Source organism: Athene noctua, chromosome 7 (genome assembly GCF_965140245.1).
Source record: "Athene noctua chromosome 7, bAthNoc1.hap1.1, whole genome shotgun sequence".
In the NCBI taxonomy this organism is placed as follows: Eukaryota; Metazoa; Chordata; class Aves; order Strigiformes; family Strigidae; genus Athene; species Athene noctua.
In genome coordinates, this window is record NC_134043.1 from 11,026,388 (window position 1) to 11,039,853 (window position 13,466).

Sequence of the window (13,466 nt, forward strand, 5' to 3'; positions counted from 1 at the left end):
AAGAATTATGTTTATTAAAGTAACCTTGCAACAAATTTTAACTTGGCTAAAGATCTTAACTAAATTAATACTCTGATCAGCAATATATATATGATAAAACTTTAATTACAAAGCGTTTATAGAAACTATTATAATAAGCCACTTACAATTTTGCTTGTGTGTTCCTTGTGGTTCAGACTTAAACCTTAAGCATTGGTCTAAGGCAAAGATTAAGAACCAGGGGTTTTTTCCCTCCTATGTCTGTAGTTAATGGCTGTAGTTCTTTCTCCTTCAATGGAGCCCAAGGAATGCAGTGTGGGCAGTCCAGGTGCTTGCCCTCCTCCCAGGCACTGAGCCAGTACTGGCCAGTGGGAGAGGAAAACCCAGTGCCCTGGCCCGGCTGGCATCTGTCTCGTGTAACGATACGGCAATTAGGAGAGTAGGAAAAAAGTGACACATCCAGAGTTCCTGGTAAAGAGCTAATGTTTGAGGCTGTCTCAGAAACCTTTGCTGTGCCGCCTATGAAGCAGCCTGGCTTCTCTCTCTTGTGCCAGTTAAAGCTTTAACAAAAGTCTTAAACTGCTCTAATTACTTATCATGTCTGTCTTGCAGGTATGAGCTGACAAGGAGTAGACGCAAGAAAAACTGATCTCATGTACATAAGTTACTAATTTTTCAACTTTATATGAATGTACATATCTCTTTTGTAATGAATGTGTTTTGAACAGTCACTGCAAATTTGAAGCAGTCTCCAGCTCAGGACATGTAAATTTAATGATCCTACTCAGAGATTAGTTCTCACTGAAGTAAACAAACAAACCACCCCACATTGGGAATGATTTCTCCCTAAATCATAAGAAATGTCAGTCCTGTTTTTGCTGTTTCTGTCATATTTCCTCCAAAGAACCCTTAAGTATGAATAGCTCTGAAGGAAGTGTTGTCCCTGGAGATGTTTTAGACTGTCAGCTAAGTATCATTACTTTGCTTGGCAGCCTCATTTCTCCAGGATCCTATTCATGCTGTTTTAACATGAAAGCATTGTACTTTTAAGAGAAGAAATTTTTAAACAGCATTCTTCAACTGTTTAAGATTCTAACAGCAATTGTTTTTTGCAAAACTAAGAAATTGATATTCCACTGTTCAAAAGTATCTTAGCAGATTGTGGCTGCAGCTGTGTACATACTGAGCTTCCAAAAGCAGGGAGATTAGTTTACCAAGGTGTCATTAAGGTTTTAGTTTGTGATGCCTTAACATGTTTTGTTCTTTGTTACAGTACATTTCAAAATCTTGTAAACCTTGATCGTAAAGCATTCTGCCTGAGGAACAGCAGAGTTTTGTAAACTAAGCTTTATTAATATTAGAGCAAAATATACCAAAATATTTTTGGAAGCTTGGTGTACTTGTTTCTGTACAATAAACTTCTGTCTCGCATAAGAAACTTGATCTATGCCTTTCTGAAACTGACTTTTAAAATATGACCATAGTAACTTCAAATTTATGCTAGGTAGAAACCCATAAACCACCACCTGAAGTAAGTTTCAAATATTTGCCTAATTACATTAATGGAGTCTGCCTCAGTCCATTACCAGAAAGAATGCTCACTGCATAACAGCTTGTTCGCATCCCAAACTGATCTGAAAATGTAAACAATGTTTTAAAATAGACTCTCCAGAAAACCAAGATAGGCAAATGATGGAAGTGTTATGGCTAAGGCAGTTGGAGCACTTTTATCTCATACTTACTGTGTCAGCAACATGCAAAACACTTAGTGGTTCCAGTATGGCTGGCTTTGCACTGGGTTCAGTTTCCCGGACTGATATGGAATGTACTGGTTCTCTTTCTGTGACTGAGTAGACCAGTTGTGGTTATAGAAAGTTTTTCTTAAACTGACCATGAAACAAGAATTAGGTAAAATTTAAAAATGCAGCAGTTTTTATTTATGGCAAAAATTCTGGAACTCCTGATTAGGTAACAGAGGTTAGAGGTAGCTGTAATGTTGTATGTGCATCAACAGATGCATTCACAGGTAAGATGAATCTTGCTAGAGAAGACCAGACTAACTGTTAACTAGCTACCAATTTCAGATGTTGCACAGTAGGTAAAATATCATCCAGGTTACTGATCTCTGAAACAGAATGGAAAGCAAAACAATAAGGCATATGTACCTAGAACATTTTCAAGTTCAGCCACAATTCTAACTTAAAATGTTAGAAATAGAGCTAGTGAATAAAGTCCTCACACCTTTTAATGCTTCTGGAAAAAACTCAGTTTAGCTTATGTTAAGAGTAATATGACTGAATACATGAAAACCCCTGTTTGATGAAAACAAAGTATTTTCATCACTTCCTGAGGAATGATGGGAAGAAAAGGAGAGTGAGACAAAAGTTGGCACCTTCCCTCACATCCTCCTTGTGTTTTAGCACACCAGGAGTAAACAAGACACGTGTGTCAGCTATTTAAAGTTTTAGGAGGAAGTATTACCATGAAGATAATTACCACTGCGGCAAATATTACTCACCTAGAAGACAGAGCAAATCTTGAATGAGAGCTTGAAAGGGTGGAAAGAAGCACTCATGTTCTTCTAGCTTATTGATTATACTGAAACATGTAAGTGAGACTGTCAGATAAAAGGTGCAAGGACATTTTAAGTTCATCTCCTTGGCTGTTTGCCATACTATGTCATAACTCTTCAGAAAACAGTAGTATAAGAAACTATCTACACCAAAAATGTGTTCTCAAGTTCTGAAACCTGCAGCCAAAAAGTGTTAGCTGTCAAAAGAGGATCTCTAATTTCACTATTTATGCCCTATATACAGCCTGCCTTTCCTCCTGACATGGCACCAGGTAGTTTTTGCACTGGAACATTAGTCTTTGTATGCTAAATATACTGCCTGGGGGTGGCTGATATAACTGCCTCAGAGGTGGAGCAAGGAATATTTTATAAGCAGCTATTCTCTAGTTAAAACTGAGGAGTGCAGAAAGGTTGAGGGAGTTAGTACTGTGAACTAGGCATGTGTCTGACTTGCTGCCTGCTGCAATTAATTTTTAGTACATTTGCCGAGCGTGTGCCGAATGCAAGCTCTCAGAGCCTGCCACCAAGTACAGGTACACTGTCATCTGTTGAATATAGATATAACAGAATTTGTCCAGTTCCCAAAGTGTCTGTAGGTAGCGGGAGGCCTATGTTCTCTTAGCAACTAATACACTTCGAAATTACAGCTGAAACCTTACAACACTTTCTCCTCCCCACCTAAGTGGGGTATTTGCTTTGTCTCCTACGAAACACACATCGAGGCTTATTTGATCACCTTATCCACATAAACCAACAGGGGGATTTGGAACCTTCTGGCCTTAATTTTTCTCTTTGCCAGCTTTATCTTTTCAAAAGTATTCAAGATGTGTTTCATCAAATAGTAGTAACTTACTATTACAGCTCACTGACTTCATAACAAATTATTAAAGTTTATTTCAGTATCAGTTTTAGCCAGTTCTCTCAATTACTGAATTTGATGTTTGAAGAATGGCACCAGTGGAACAGCTCCACATACCTGTGGATGTCTTGGGTCCCCAGAAGCTGCTCTACCTGCTCAGTCACGTTCTCATTAATTATGTCACACAGTTTCCCAACAGTATCCACTACCACAGTGGGCGGAGCTGAACTGTCTGTGGAAAAAACCAAAACACTCCATGTCCCTCATAACAGTAATAACAGGAAAGTATTTCAGACTCAATCCAATTCTTGCAGATGCCCAGATTGTATTCAGTTTTCACACATCTAGGTGTAGTTCCATCTTTCATAGAAAACAAAGTGCCTGTGGTCAGAAATAAACTAACATTAGCTAAGAATGGTGAATCTCTCAGCCTTTAGTGGCTGGAACAACTTGTCAGAGCTGTGTGTTTTCACAGCAGAGATGGCACTAATGTGCATCACACAATGTCAATGGAAATCAGCCAACTGAAATTATAGAGAGGGTTATTCATTAGGTTCCTGTAACACAGCAGAAGCACAGTGCAGGGACTAGGCCAACAGGGAACCTGCACAATAAATACTATTTTGAACATCCAGAACTTGTTTTGGTATTGGATTTCACCCACTCTGGCTGCTGTGATTGAAGGTAACAGGCTCCTCACCCTTTTCTTCCTCAATTTCAGAAGAACTGGGCTTGGAGAAGACATCCTCTGAGCTCCACTGATTTAGGGAGACATGAAACTTCCTCATCTCTTGTGCTGGCTACAGGCAGGAAGACTGCTTCCCTCCTCAAAAGCAGCTCAGAAGGCCCAAGTAGCCCAGGGGCCTCACTCTCAGGCTGTACACCCTTTACACGTGGCCAAACCTTTAAACCCAAGAGCAGCAGCAGCTGCTGTTCTCTAGAAGTACAAACCAGAAGAGAAAGGGTACTGGGAAGTACCTAAGTGTGCCTCTCAGTATTGGCACTTTCAACATTCAGAAAACACTGTTACTTAGTAGTATATACTACTACAGTATATAAATTTATATAGTATATAAAACTAGTATAAATACAGTAGTATACATACTACTAGTAGTATATAAAACCATCTACACCAAAACTTGTGTAACTTTTGACATTCAGTAACTTCTTTGAAGTTTAGCAGTGTAAGATAGAAGTTTCTGAGGGCTGGACATAATTACACCCAAATGAATTACTGAGCAGCAGAGGTTGAGTTATTTTTTTCTTAAACTTGTTATCTTCCAAGTGAATAATGAAAGTTCAAGAAGAATTATGATGTCAGCTCACAGGAAACAGCTTTGGGGAAAAAATATCTTAAAAATTCAGTTTCATCTGTTATTCCTTTCTTCTCCCTCCTTGGTATTCCTCAGCAACTGCTAAAGGCTTACAAATAATGGGGTTTTCCTATTTAAACTGCCAATTCACAGCAGCCTATTTTTATCTTCACAGTGAAGAATATACCTAGTTTATTCATTTCTCAGCAGCTCAATGTGTTTTTTATGAAGAGATCAGCCTTTCACTTGCCATCTTCTTCCTTTGGCAATGGTCTGAACAAACGTAAGGTGGTAGGTCTTTACCTAGTTCCAGGAGCTCATGGAGATTTCTCATAGCGTTGGTCATTTCCCCAAGCTTTGTGTAAACCTCATTCATTCGTGGATAAACACCATTCAGAGAATTCACATCAAACAACTTCTGGAAGTGAGAGACTATTGCAAACAGGGTTGGTAAGGATGGTGTCTGGCTGTTCTGTAGCAAGCAGAAAGAATAACTCGTCAACATTGTTGCTTAACAAAGCAAGGATTATGTTAAACCATGAAACGTTCTTAAGAATAGTCTGTGAAGAAAAGCAGGTGTAACTTCCCTTATTAAATCACAGCATTTCAAATATTCTTAAATCTGAAAACATATTTTAAAAAGAGTTTTCAGACACAAATAGCAGCAAACCAAAAATACTCTGGAAAGCTTTCTCCTCTGTTGCTTGGTAAGTACACTTATGTATTCTCAATGCTGACTGAGGAACAGACACAACAGGATAATACCTGAGACTCAGGGCAATGCAAATTCATCATTGGTCAAATGACTTTGATTAAAGCAGTCTTCCCCAAGGTGAATTTATCCATTATGTTAAAATAGTCTTTGACTATTGAATGTCTTCAAACAGCTACTTCTTAAACCCCGGAAGGCTTTCAAATGCACAAATCACTGTGTGAAGAACGCATTTAAGAATTCCACAGTAACTTGTCATTATAAACCCCTGGTAAGAATTACCTTTTCCTTATTTTCTATTTCTTCCAAAATTGCATCTACTATGAACTGGAGGTCTTCAACTCGTATAGTTTCTCTGCTATCCTGCGGATCTCCAGTATGCCAGGGCACCAATTCCAGAGACAGTTTTCTCAAGGACCTATGCAAATCCTTTTAAAAGGAGGGAGGGAACACAACTGATTTTAGTAAATGCTTGAAGTTGTTTTTATTATAGAAATGGGCATTTTCTGTTTCTCATATGCAAAAACATTCCAGTACTGGAGACAGTAAGATTTTCATTTTCATGGGATTTAAGCACAGTATCTTGCTTACATTGCTTCATTTAAAACGAATGCTGATAGTAAAAAAAAAAAAGGAGGTATTTCATATATTATTTCAGTGAAATAAGAAGCATTGGTCACAGCGAGTTTGGTTTTAAACAAAATTAACTTCACTTGTATCTAGATTAAAAAGTTACTGTTCTGACAAGACAAAAGGAAGAAAGGGAATGCATTGTCATTAAGGTGTGAAGTACATAGACTCTAAAGCTCAAGTGTCTTATTAGGGACTCAGGCAGTGAACAAAAACGTTTAGACAATGTACACAGAGGAACATCTCTGGCCTGTAGGCACACTGTACATTTTTCACTTTACTATGCTTTTAAAGTTGTACATAAGTGGAAAGCAGAATTATTCAAAATTTAACACCAAGTCAGACAATAACAAAAGCTACACATGGAAAAAAAACACTACATGTAGGGAGAGACTGAGAGGTGGTTGGCAGATTAAAGGAAGAATATAAAGCCAAGTACAACAATGCATTACCTTTAGGGCCATTAGCTGATCTGCCCACATTTCTATAGTAAGTGGAAGGTGCTCAAATCCACATTCTGGTCCACTGTCTTTAATATAATTTTGCACTGGCCCTTTACTGCGCCTGTATATTAATGGAGGAGCCCTTGGACTTCGCAAAACAGAATCAATATGGGACAAAACCTTCAACACCAAATAACAAATGTTATTGCTCAAATATATATGACATTTTGTAATAAAACCCCTCTTCACCACAGTCATGACTGTCTAAACATTAAATCATAAATAGCTCCATTAAGTTACTATCAATGAATTTTACAGATGCATTCAATATGCAATAGATTCAAAGATTTAAAAATATACAAGCTAGAAGATACGTAAAAGTAATGCAAATACTGCCCTTTGAGGGATATTTAACATTGGTCCACTTGAGGCATTTTTACTTCCCCTGTTTACATTTTGTTAAGTTTTATTATAGATGCTTTTTTTTAATTCAAAGAAAGTAAAAGCTACTATCTCCTCGGGCATGTTTAAAACTGTAACGTACAGATCTCTTTTGCCCAAGACCTTGAACAAATCCCTTTCTGAAAAGGGTTCAGATAAATCATTGATTTGATGTTTGCCAACCCAGTCTCTTCTTTTTTGCTGTATTTTCAGGTAGTGTACACTAAGATAGAACAATTAAGAACAAGCCTACATTAACTGCCAGATCCAGAGGAGTTGTGAACTCATATTCAAAATAGCACACTCCAGTTTACAAAACCAAAACTCATGCATTGTATTTCATTGTAACAGTGCTAGTTACACACAGTACAGATAAAATTTGCATACCTGTAAGTATTGCTGGCAGACTGCCTGCAGCTGATCTACTCCTGCGATACTCTGAGGTTCTTTCTTTTCTTCTATTCTCTCTCCAGTACTACTCCCTGATGATCTACATGCCAAATACATACAGTGGGTTACACAAACAGTCTTAGCAGAAGATACTACTTTCAACTTGATTAAAGAACTAGGCATGTAGCACATATATTTATACTTACAAAGTAAAATCTCCATTTTATGATGCCTGCCAACAGGATTCCATCAAACTGCCCTACCTAAAGAATATAATACCTGTATGTAAATATCATTAATTTCTCTCAAGTCTCCAGGGTGAGGTTATTCCAGATCACATGCTAATTTAGAAGGGATACCATAGATGCACACAGTTGTTCTGTTACCAGAGGTTCTACTACAGCTGAAGACTTAAAATCCAGAATTTTACTCAAAGGGGTCAAATTCCACACTCAGTCTTTATCTGCTTCTGCTTGAACATTCTTCCCGGCTTACTATATATAGCTTGCTACCCTTCTTGTCCAGTCTAAGATGACTTTCTCTAAATCATGCCCACTGCATGATAAAAGGCTATTTAAATATACATGATGTAAAACAAAGAACTGAACATTTTTTTTATTTTAAGCGATGCCTTTTTCAGGCTATAAAGTATTTAGCATTCGGTATACACATGCACAAACGATTAAATGAAATTACAGATAAAAGCACTTCGACAATACTGTATCTCTAGTACATTCAATGTATTTTCTTAGCAATATTTCAGAAAAAGAGTCAATTGCTAAGAATAATATGGACATAACTTCAGTAGCTGCAACATTTTATAACTTGTACTTTCTCATTCGTAATCCTTTACGTAACCAGTAGCTTTGTAGCTCACGGAAGCAGCAACCACCACAGTTTGGGCCTGTCCATACTGCCTGCAACAGCACTCAAATCAAATCCAGAAAGACAAAATGAAATAAAGAAGACACACTGCTGTGCTCCTATTTGGAGACCATGCCATTGTTTCAGAGATTCACTACTGAATCTTCAGAGCTACAGTAGGATTTGCTGACCATAACCAGGCTCCGAGGAACAGTGATAACATACATGCTTTATAAGCTACTATCTACATTACATCTTTGCCTTAAGAAGTTCAGAGGGTTCATGAAAGTTACTAAAGAAATATACTTACTGGATAGTTTTCTTTAAAGTTTTCTCTAGTTTCTTCACTTGATGTTTGTAAAGTTTTAACTCCTGTGCAGTTGGTCTGTTAGAAAGAAAAAGTACCATATTACATGTCTTGCATTTGAAGGTGTCTATAAAACTCAGCCAAGCAAATAAGTAAGAAAGCTTTGCCAGTGTCACAACATCATTCTGGAAATGAAATTCTGCAACATTTCTAGTGGCAACAGCAATAAAGAGCAAAATAACCATTAGCAGTTGTTGATATTAACAGCATAGGGAGGGCAGGTCGACTGTTGCTGCCCTATCTTACTTCTGTGGATCACTTTTAAAGGCAGATTTCATGCTATTACAATTGCTGGTGCTTTCAGTTTCTTTCTTTGTAAAGCAAAGTCTATCAAGGTGCCTTTTCAAAGAATGATACTTATCCTTTCTCACCTTATTTCCAAATCTTTCTTGAGATTTATATTTTCAAGCAAAAGCTGTTCATTCCTGGCTTTTGTTTCAATTAGTTGTTTCTGGAAAGACTGCAACATAGACTGTGTTATTTCTTTCATTTCACTCATTCCATAATTAACAAGCTTGAACGCTTTAACATATGTACATGTTAAGAAGGGTTCCCATTTGCCTATACAGCACGACAGCATGGATAAGGGATTAGTTGACTAAGATCAAGAGCCTGCTGCATCAGAACACAGGTGGAGAACCTGTGATTAAGGACGTCGATGCGGTCCCCAGCAAGGACAACTCACAACAGAGTTCCAAATCTCTGCATAGAAGACAGTGAACCCCAACTTAAGAAGACACGATAAGGACATGGAGATAGAAGTAAAAAGCACATAAACGTTTCTGCATGGCTCTTGAAGGGTTACCATTTAGAGATCTGCACTGACTTATTCTTAGCAGTTCCATACCGTGAGCAGTGCTCTATAATTAGGAGTAGCATCTAGATTTAAGATTTCTTCTTTATTTTTCTCTTCTCTCTGTGCCTGGTCTTCATCTTTTTTGTATTGCCTATTGGGAAAACATAAATTGTTTCAGTTTACTGTAATACGATCACCTCAAAGATCTAAGTTGGTTCAGTTCACAGTTATGTATGATAAAATGCTTCCATAAACTGCAAAGTAAATAGAATAGAAATTCTGCCCTAAGATTCACTGCTCTTCTTTATTATTTCTGAGAAGCTGTTTCATATACTAATTCAGTGCACTTACTCCTTGAGAAAAATTCCAGTACAAGCAAATCTCATTTCAGTTTTCAAGATAATAATCTCAAATTATAGGAATGTCTCAGGTATCTGCTTGTTCCTTTGTACCATACAGGCACTGTGATAGAGCTGAAAAGCTGGTATTCTTTTAGCTCAAGTGGCTAAATACCCCCAACTTCCTAGCTGGTCTGGCCTCCTGACTGAGCAGCTGCTTAGCCTGGCTGACAGTTATTCCCCAGATGAATCCAAACTTCCATGACTTTACAATTCTTTGCTGTTTCTTACATGCTAGTGATGTCTGGAACACAGAGAATATTTACCATTATAAAATTTAAGAACAGTAGGGAGTAAGAAAACTGTGAACAGTGGAACCACAAGGCATTAGATGAGACCTACCTTAGCTCCTTTTTCATTTGACTAATTTGAGATTCATAATAACCAATTAGACAAAGGGACCTGAAGAAAAGAAAAATAGTATTCTGAATTTCAAGTATTCTCAAAAAAATCATGCCTGAAAGGTACTGCAACCAACCCACAGGAACCTGCCAGCTTACACAACTGCACTGCACTTCAGAAGGGACTGCTTCAAATGGTGAGTGTTCTCTCATACCAAACAAATAGGGTCACAGTTGTCTCTACTTTTTTTGCTTTGGACATGAACTCTGTACTAACGTAAAAGTGGTAAAATTATTTAAGGGGAGAAAAAAGCTGAATCCTCCTGACAGCCTCTTCATCTTGTGCCTATGTTTACCCAGCAAGCTTAACGGCGAGGCACAGTCTCGAGTGCTAGGGCTCAGCGACCACTGCGGGAGAGCACAGGTCCCACACAGCCTGAGAACATCCATCTTCAAAGAAATTAAAAGTGCTCTCAAAGTAAGTGGTTGCAAAAAAAGTGAGCCACAAAAAAACTGAACAGCTCAGAAACTGCCTTTCCCCTTGAGCACTCAGATTGTCTGTTTTGGAGAGACAGATGAGAAAGCACAGGGAACCAAACTGAGTGAGCCTTCCTCTCACACAGTGAGGGCACAAGAAAAGCACTGTGCACACACAGTCCCTTTTAAATGCTTCCCTGGTAAACATTACTAGCCAGGCCTAGGAAACAAGGTGACATCGGCACAATAAAGGGATGGCTACCTGAGGCCTAAGAATTGGCAAATCTCTGATTACAGCAGAACTACAGAGATCTTACTACAAGAGACACAGGCTTGGAATACTTTTGGTATTTTCCCTAAAGTACCTGAGAAGCTTTACAGCAAACCTGCAGTCAGCAGTTGCAAAAACCACTTTCCAAAACTGGAAGGTTTTTTTGGGGGGTGTGTGGTGTTTGTTGTTTTCTGGTTGAGGCTTTTTTTTAATTTGCATTTTAAAATGTTAGAATCCCAGGAGGAGATCACCTAAGCAGTTCCAGAGTAGAGTGAACCATTCCCTTCTCTTTGCTGACACCTAGTGTATACAGTGGCTGCTTTTTTAAAAACTTCTGCCATAGATTTATACACCTCATAATCTTTATACAAGAAAAAATTACTGCATTGATGAACCTTTACAAGAATTAATATTTCAGCTTGTGCTCCTAAGGCCTCCAGATTTCTTTTTCATATAAATATCAAAAAAAGTCACTTTAAAATCAGTTTCTTCATTTAATGTAACAGGTTATTACCAATATAAGAAAATTGCTTACCGTTGACCTAGAAGAGACTTGGGAGCTGTTTTGCAAAACTGACAAAACGTTTTGTTTTGAGTGCCAACACGCCGTTGCTCCTCCATCCCAACTTTGCACAGCTCCTTCTGCAAATGGGCAATAATCTCTTCCTGTTCCTGCAGCTTTTTTTGCTGCTGTTGGTATTTTGCCTGGGAACAGATAACAGAAGCATTATGAAGTTATTCTAACCCACAAGCTGGAGATGGTACTGTACATGCCCAAGGAGGCTTACTACCTAGGTTTTACCCATACTGAAGAAACTGTGGAAGAAGGATACAGGTATGTTTCTAGGTTATAACTAGAAAGTTCTGTAAAGATTGAAAAATCTTAGCTATAAACAGTGTACTAACTCTAAGACTCAGGACTCATGTTTATTTTGATCAATGTAAATATTTCACAGCTTTTAAAAAAGTCAAAAGTTTGACTCCTCAGATAGCACTATCTGAATTACCTGTGAAACCTGTTGATCTTTTTGAAGTTCTTTGACCTGATTCTGTTGCTGGCAAACTCTAGCTATTGTCTCATCTTCCAGCTGACAAATTTTGGACTTAATGTTTTTCACCACATTTTCCAGATCATTAGCCCGTTGTTCCTGTTGAGATGCCCGACCACGTTCTTGTCGTATCTCATCTCTGAAAAAATAAATAAAACCTTGCTTTAAGTTAAGCTCATTTCATTAGAGACAGTGAAGGAAGCACAGGCCTGACAACATTATCTGATGACTCTCAGTCTGTGGAAGGAGGTACAGGAAATAATGCTGGTATGGGAAAAAGCAGCAGATGAAATAATGGAAGAGGAATTAGGCCAACATTGTTGCATATTGGACAATAATCTCAGGAAAAAGCTCTTAGGCCTCTGGTGTGACAAGAGCTCCACCTGGTAAGAGATGAACACTGATAATATTTTTGCTTTGCATTAGCAGGTAAGTTCCTTCCACTGCATCTCACCTGAGAGAATGATTAGCCTCCATAAGCCCCTGCATCATTTTCTGCTGTCGGTCCACATCTTCCACTAGCGTTTTTAATGCAAGTCTTATTCCCAGGGAAGACTGACTGTCTAAGACAATCATATCTGGAGATACAAAAAATAAGCAAAGTCACAACAAAAGGCTCTTAATAGCTGAAGAGGATCACATCTCTGATACCATCTGGAAGTGACAATGGCTTTAGAGATGCCTTATGAACTTAAGCTTACTATTTCTAAATACAAAAATTTGTAAAACTAGCACTTCCTTACCTGATACATTTCTGCAGCTTTGGGAAGCAAAAAGAGTCACTGGTTTCAACCCATGACGCATTAATAGCTTGTTTAAGTTTTCCCATTCTGCCTTCTCCTGCTGCAGCTGGGAGAAGGGGAAGAGACAGAAACCTGACTTCTCAAGATCAGCTCACAGCCTCCTGTCATTCCTGTTGTGCAGGCAGTGGAGAATACCACATGCCCCCAGATAAAAACAAACAAACGCCAACCCCCCAAGAATCCCCAGCCACTACAGGAGGGCTTGTGAGAATTCTGAAAAAAATACTGATAAAAAGCATACTTAACAATATACGGAATTACTTAGTTTTTCCTGATCACCATTAGAAATACACACAGTGAGTAAAGTTTACCTTTTAAAAACCCCCAAATAACCGTCCCTCAGGTAACTCCAAGACACCGGGGGTGCAGCGGGCCTCGCCCCCCTGCCCCAGCCCCGAGAGAAGCCCTCAGAGGGCGCGGGTGCCTGCTCTGGGGGTTTACTGTTTGGCTTCGTTCTGGTTTTAACTACCAAGCACTAACAACAGGCGCCTCAGGTCCACCACGGTACCTCTGTCATGGCGAGGGGCGCCCGTTCTCGGGCCGCCGGGGAAGGGGGCCGGGCTCCGCGCCGCCGCCCGCAGGCTGCCGCCGGGACACAGGAGAGGAAAGGGGCCGGATACCGGGACGCGGAGCCTCAGCAGGTCCCGCTCAGCGGCGGGGAACGGCCTCGTACGGTGCTGCCCGCGGCGGGAAGGCGCGGGGCCGGCAGGGAGGGCGGTGGGTAACGGCCCGCCCGCCGCCGGCGCGGAGGGGAGGGAAGC

The 13,466-nt window shown here is 39.3% G+C and overlaps 2 protein-coding genes across 3 annotated transcripts in view; one reads left to right on the forward strand and one right to left on the reverse strand.

Annotated features, from left to right (window-relative positions):
* Positions 1-700, forward strand: part of ESYT3 (extended synaptotagmin 3) — a 33,053-nt gene extending 32,353 nt beyond the window's left edge. The window contains exon 23 of the mRNA XM_074910996.1: positions 592-700. Coding sequence (XP_074767097.1) covers positions 592-628 — 37 coding nt within the window. The 3' untranslated portion in view covers positions 629-700. The remainder of the gene's footprint in view (positions 1-591) is intronic.
* CEP70 (centrosomal protein 70) lies at positions 31-13,328 on the reverse strand. Of its 2 annotated transcripts, XM_074911002.1 has the most exons (16): positions 13,214-13,328; positions 12,646-12,751; positions 12,357-12,480; positions 11,861-12,041; positions 11,389-11,558; positions 10,107-10,166; positions 9,418-9,517; positions 8,942-9,030; positions 8,514-8,588; positions 7,337-7,439; positions 6,518-6,688; positions 5,718-5,864; positions 5,027-5,195; positions 3,528-3,642; positions 2,498-2,577; positions 31-2,104 (listed from the first exon to the last, which is right to left on the reverse strand). In XM_074911002.1, the coding sequence occupies exons 1-16, from the start codon at positions 13,220-13,222 to the stop codon at positions 2,043-2,045; spliced, it is 1,761 nt and encodes a 586-aa protein (XP_074767103.1). In that variant the 5' UTR covers positions 13,223-13,328; the 3' UTR covers positions 31-2,042. The 2 variants fall into 2 exon arrangements, with proteins under 2 accessions (XP_074767103.1, XP_074767104.1); XM_074911003.1 differs by lacking the exon at positions 6,518-6,688.
* Positions 13,329-13,466: the final 138 nt, after the last annotated feature.

Excerpts from the sequence above, each read along its gene's own strand:
- CEP70 (XM_074911002.1), bottom strand. Across the intron at positions 11,559-11,860 it reads AAGATCAACAGGTTTCACAG|GCAAAATACCAACAGCAGCA; the intron begins GTAATTCAGATA and ends ATCTGTTCCCAG. Across the intron at positions 8,589-8,941 it reads AAGAAAGATTTGGAAATAAG|ACCAACTGCACAGGAGTTAA; the intron begins GTGAGAAAGGAT and ends TCTTTCTAACAG.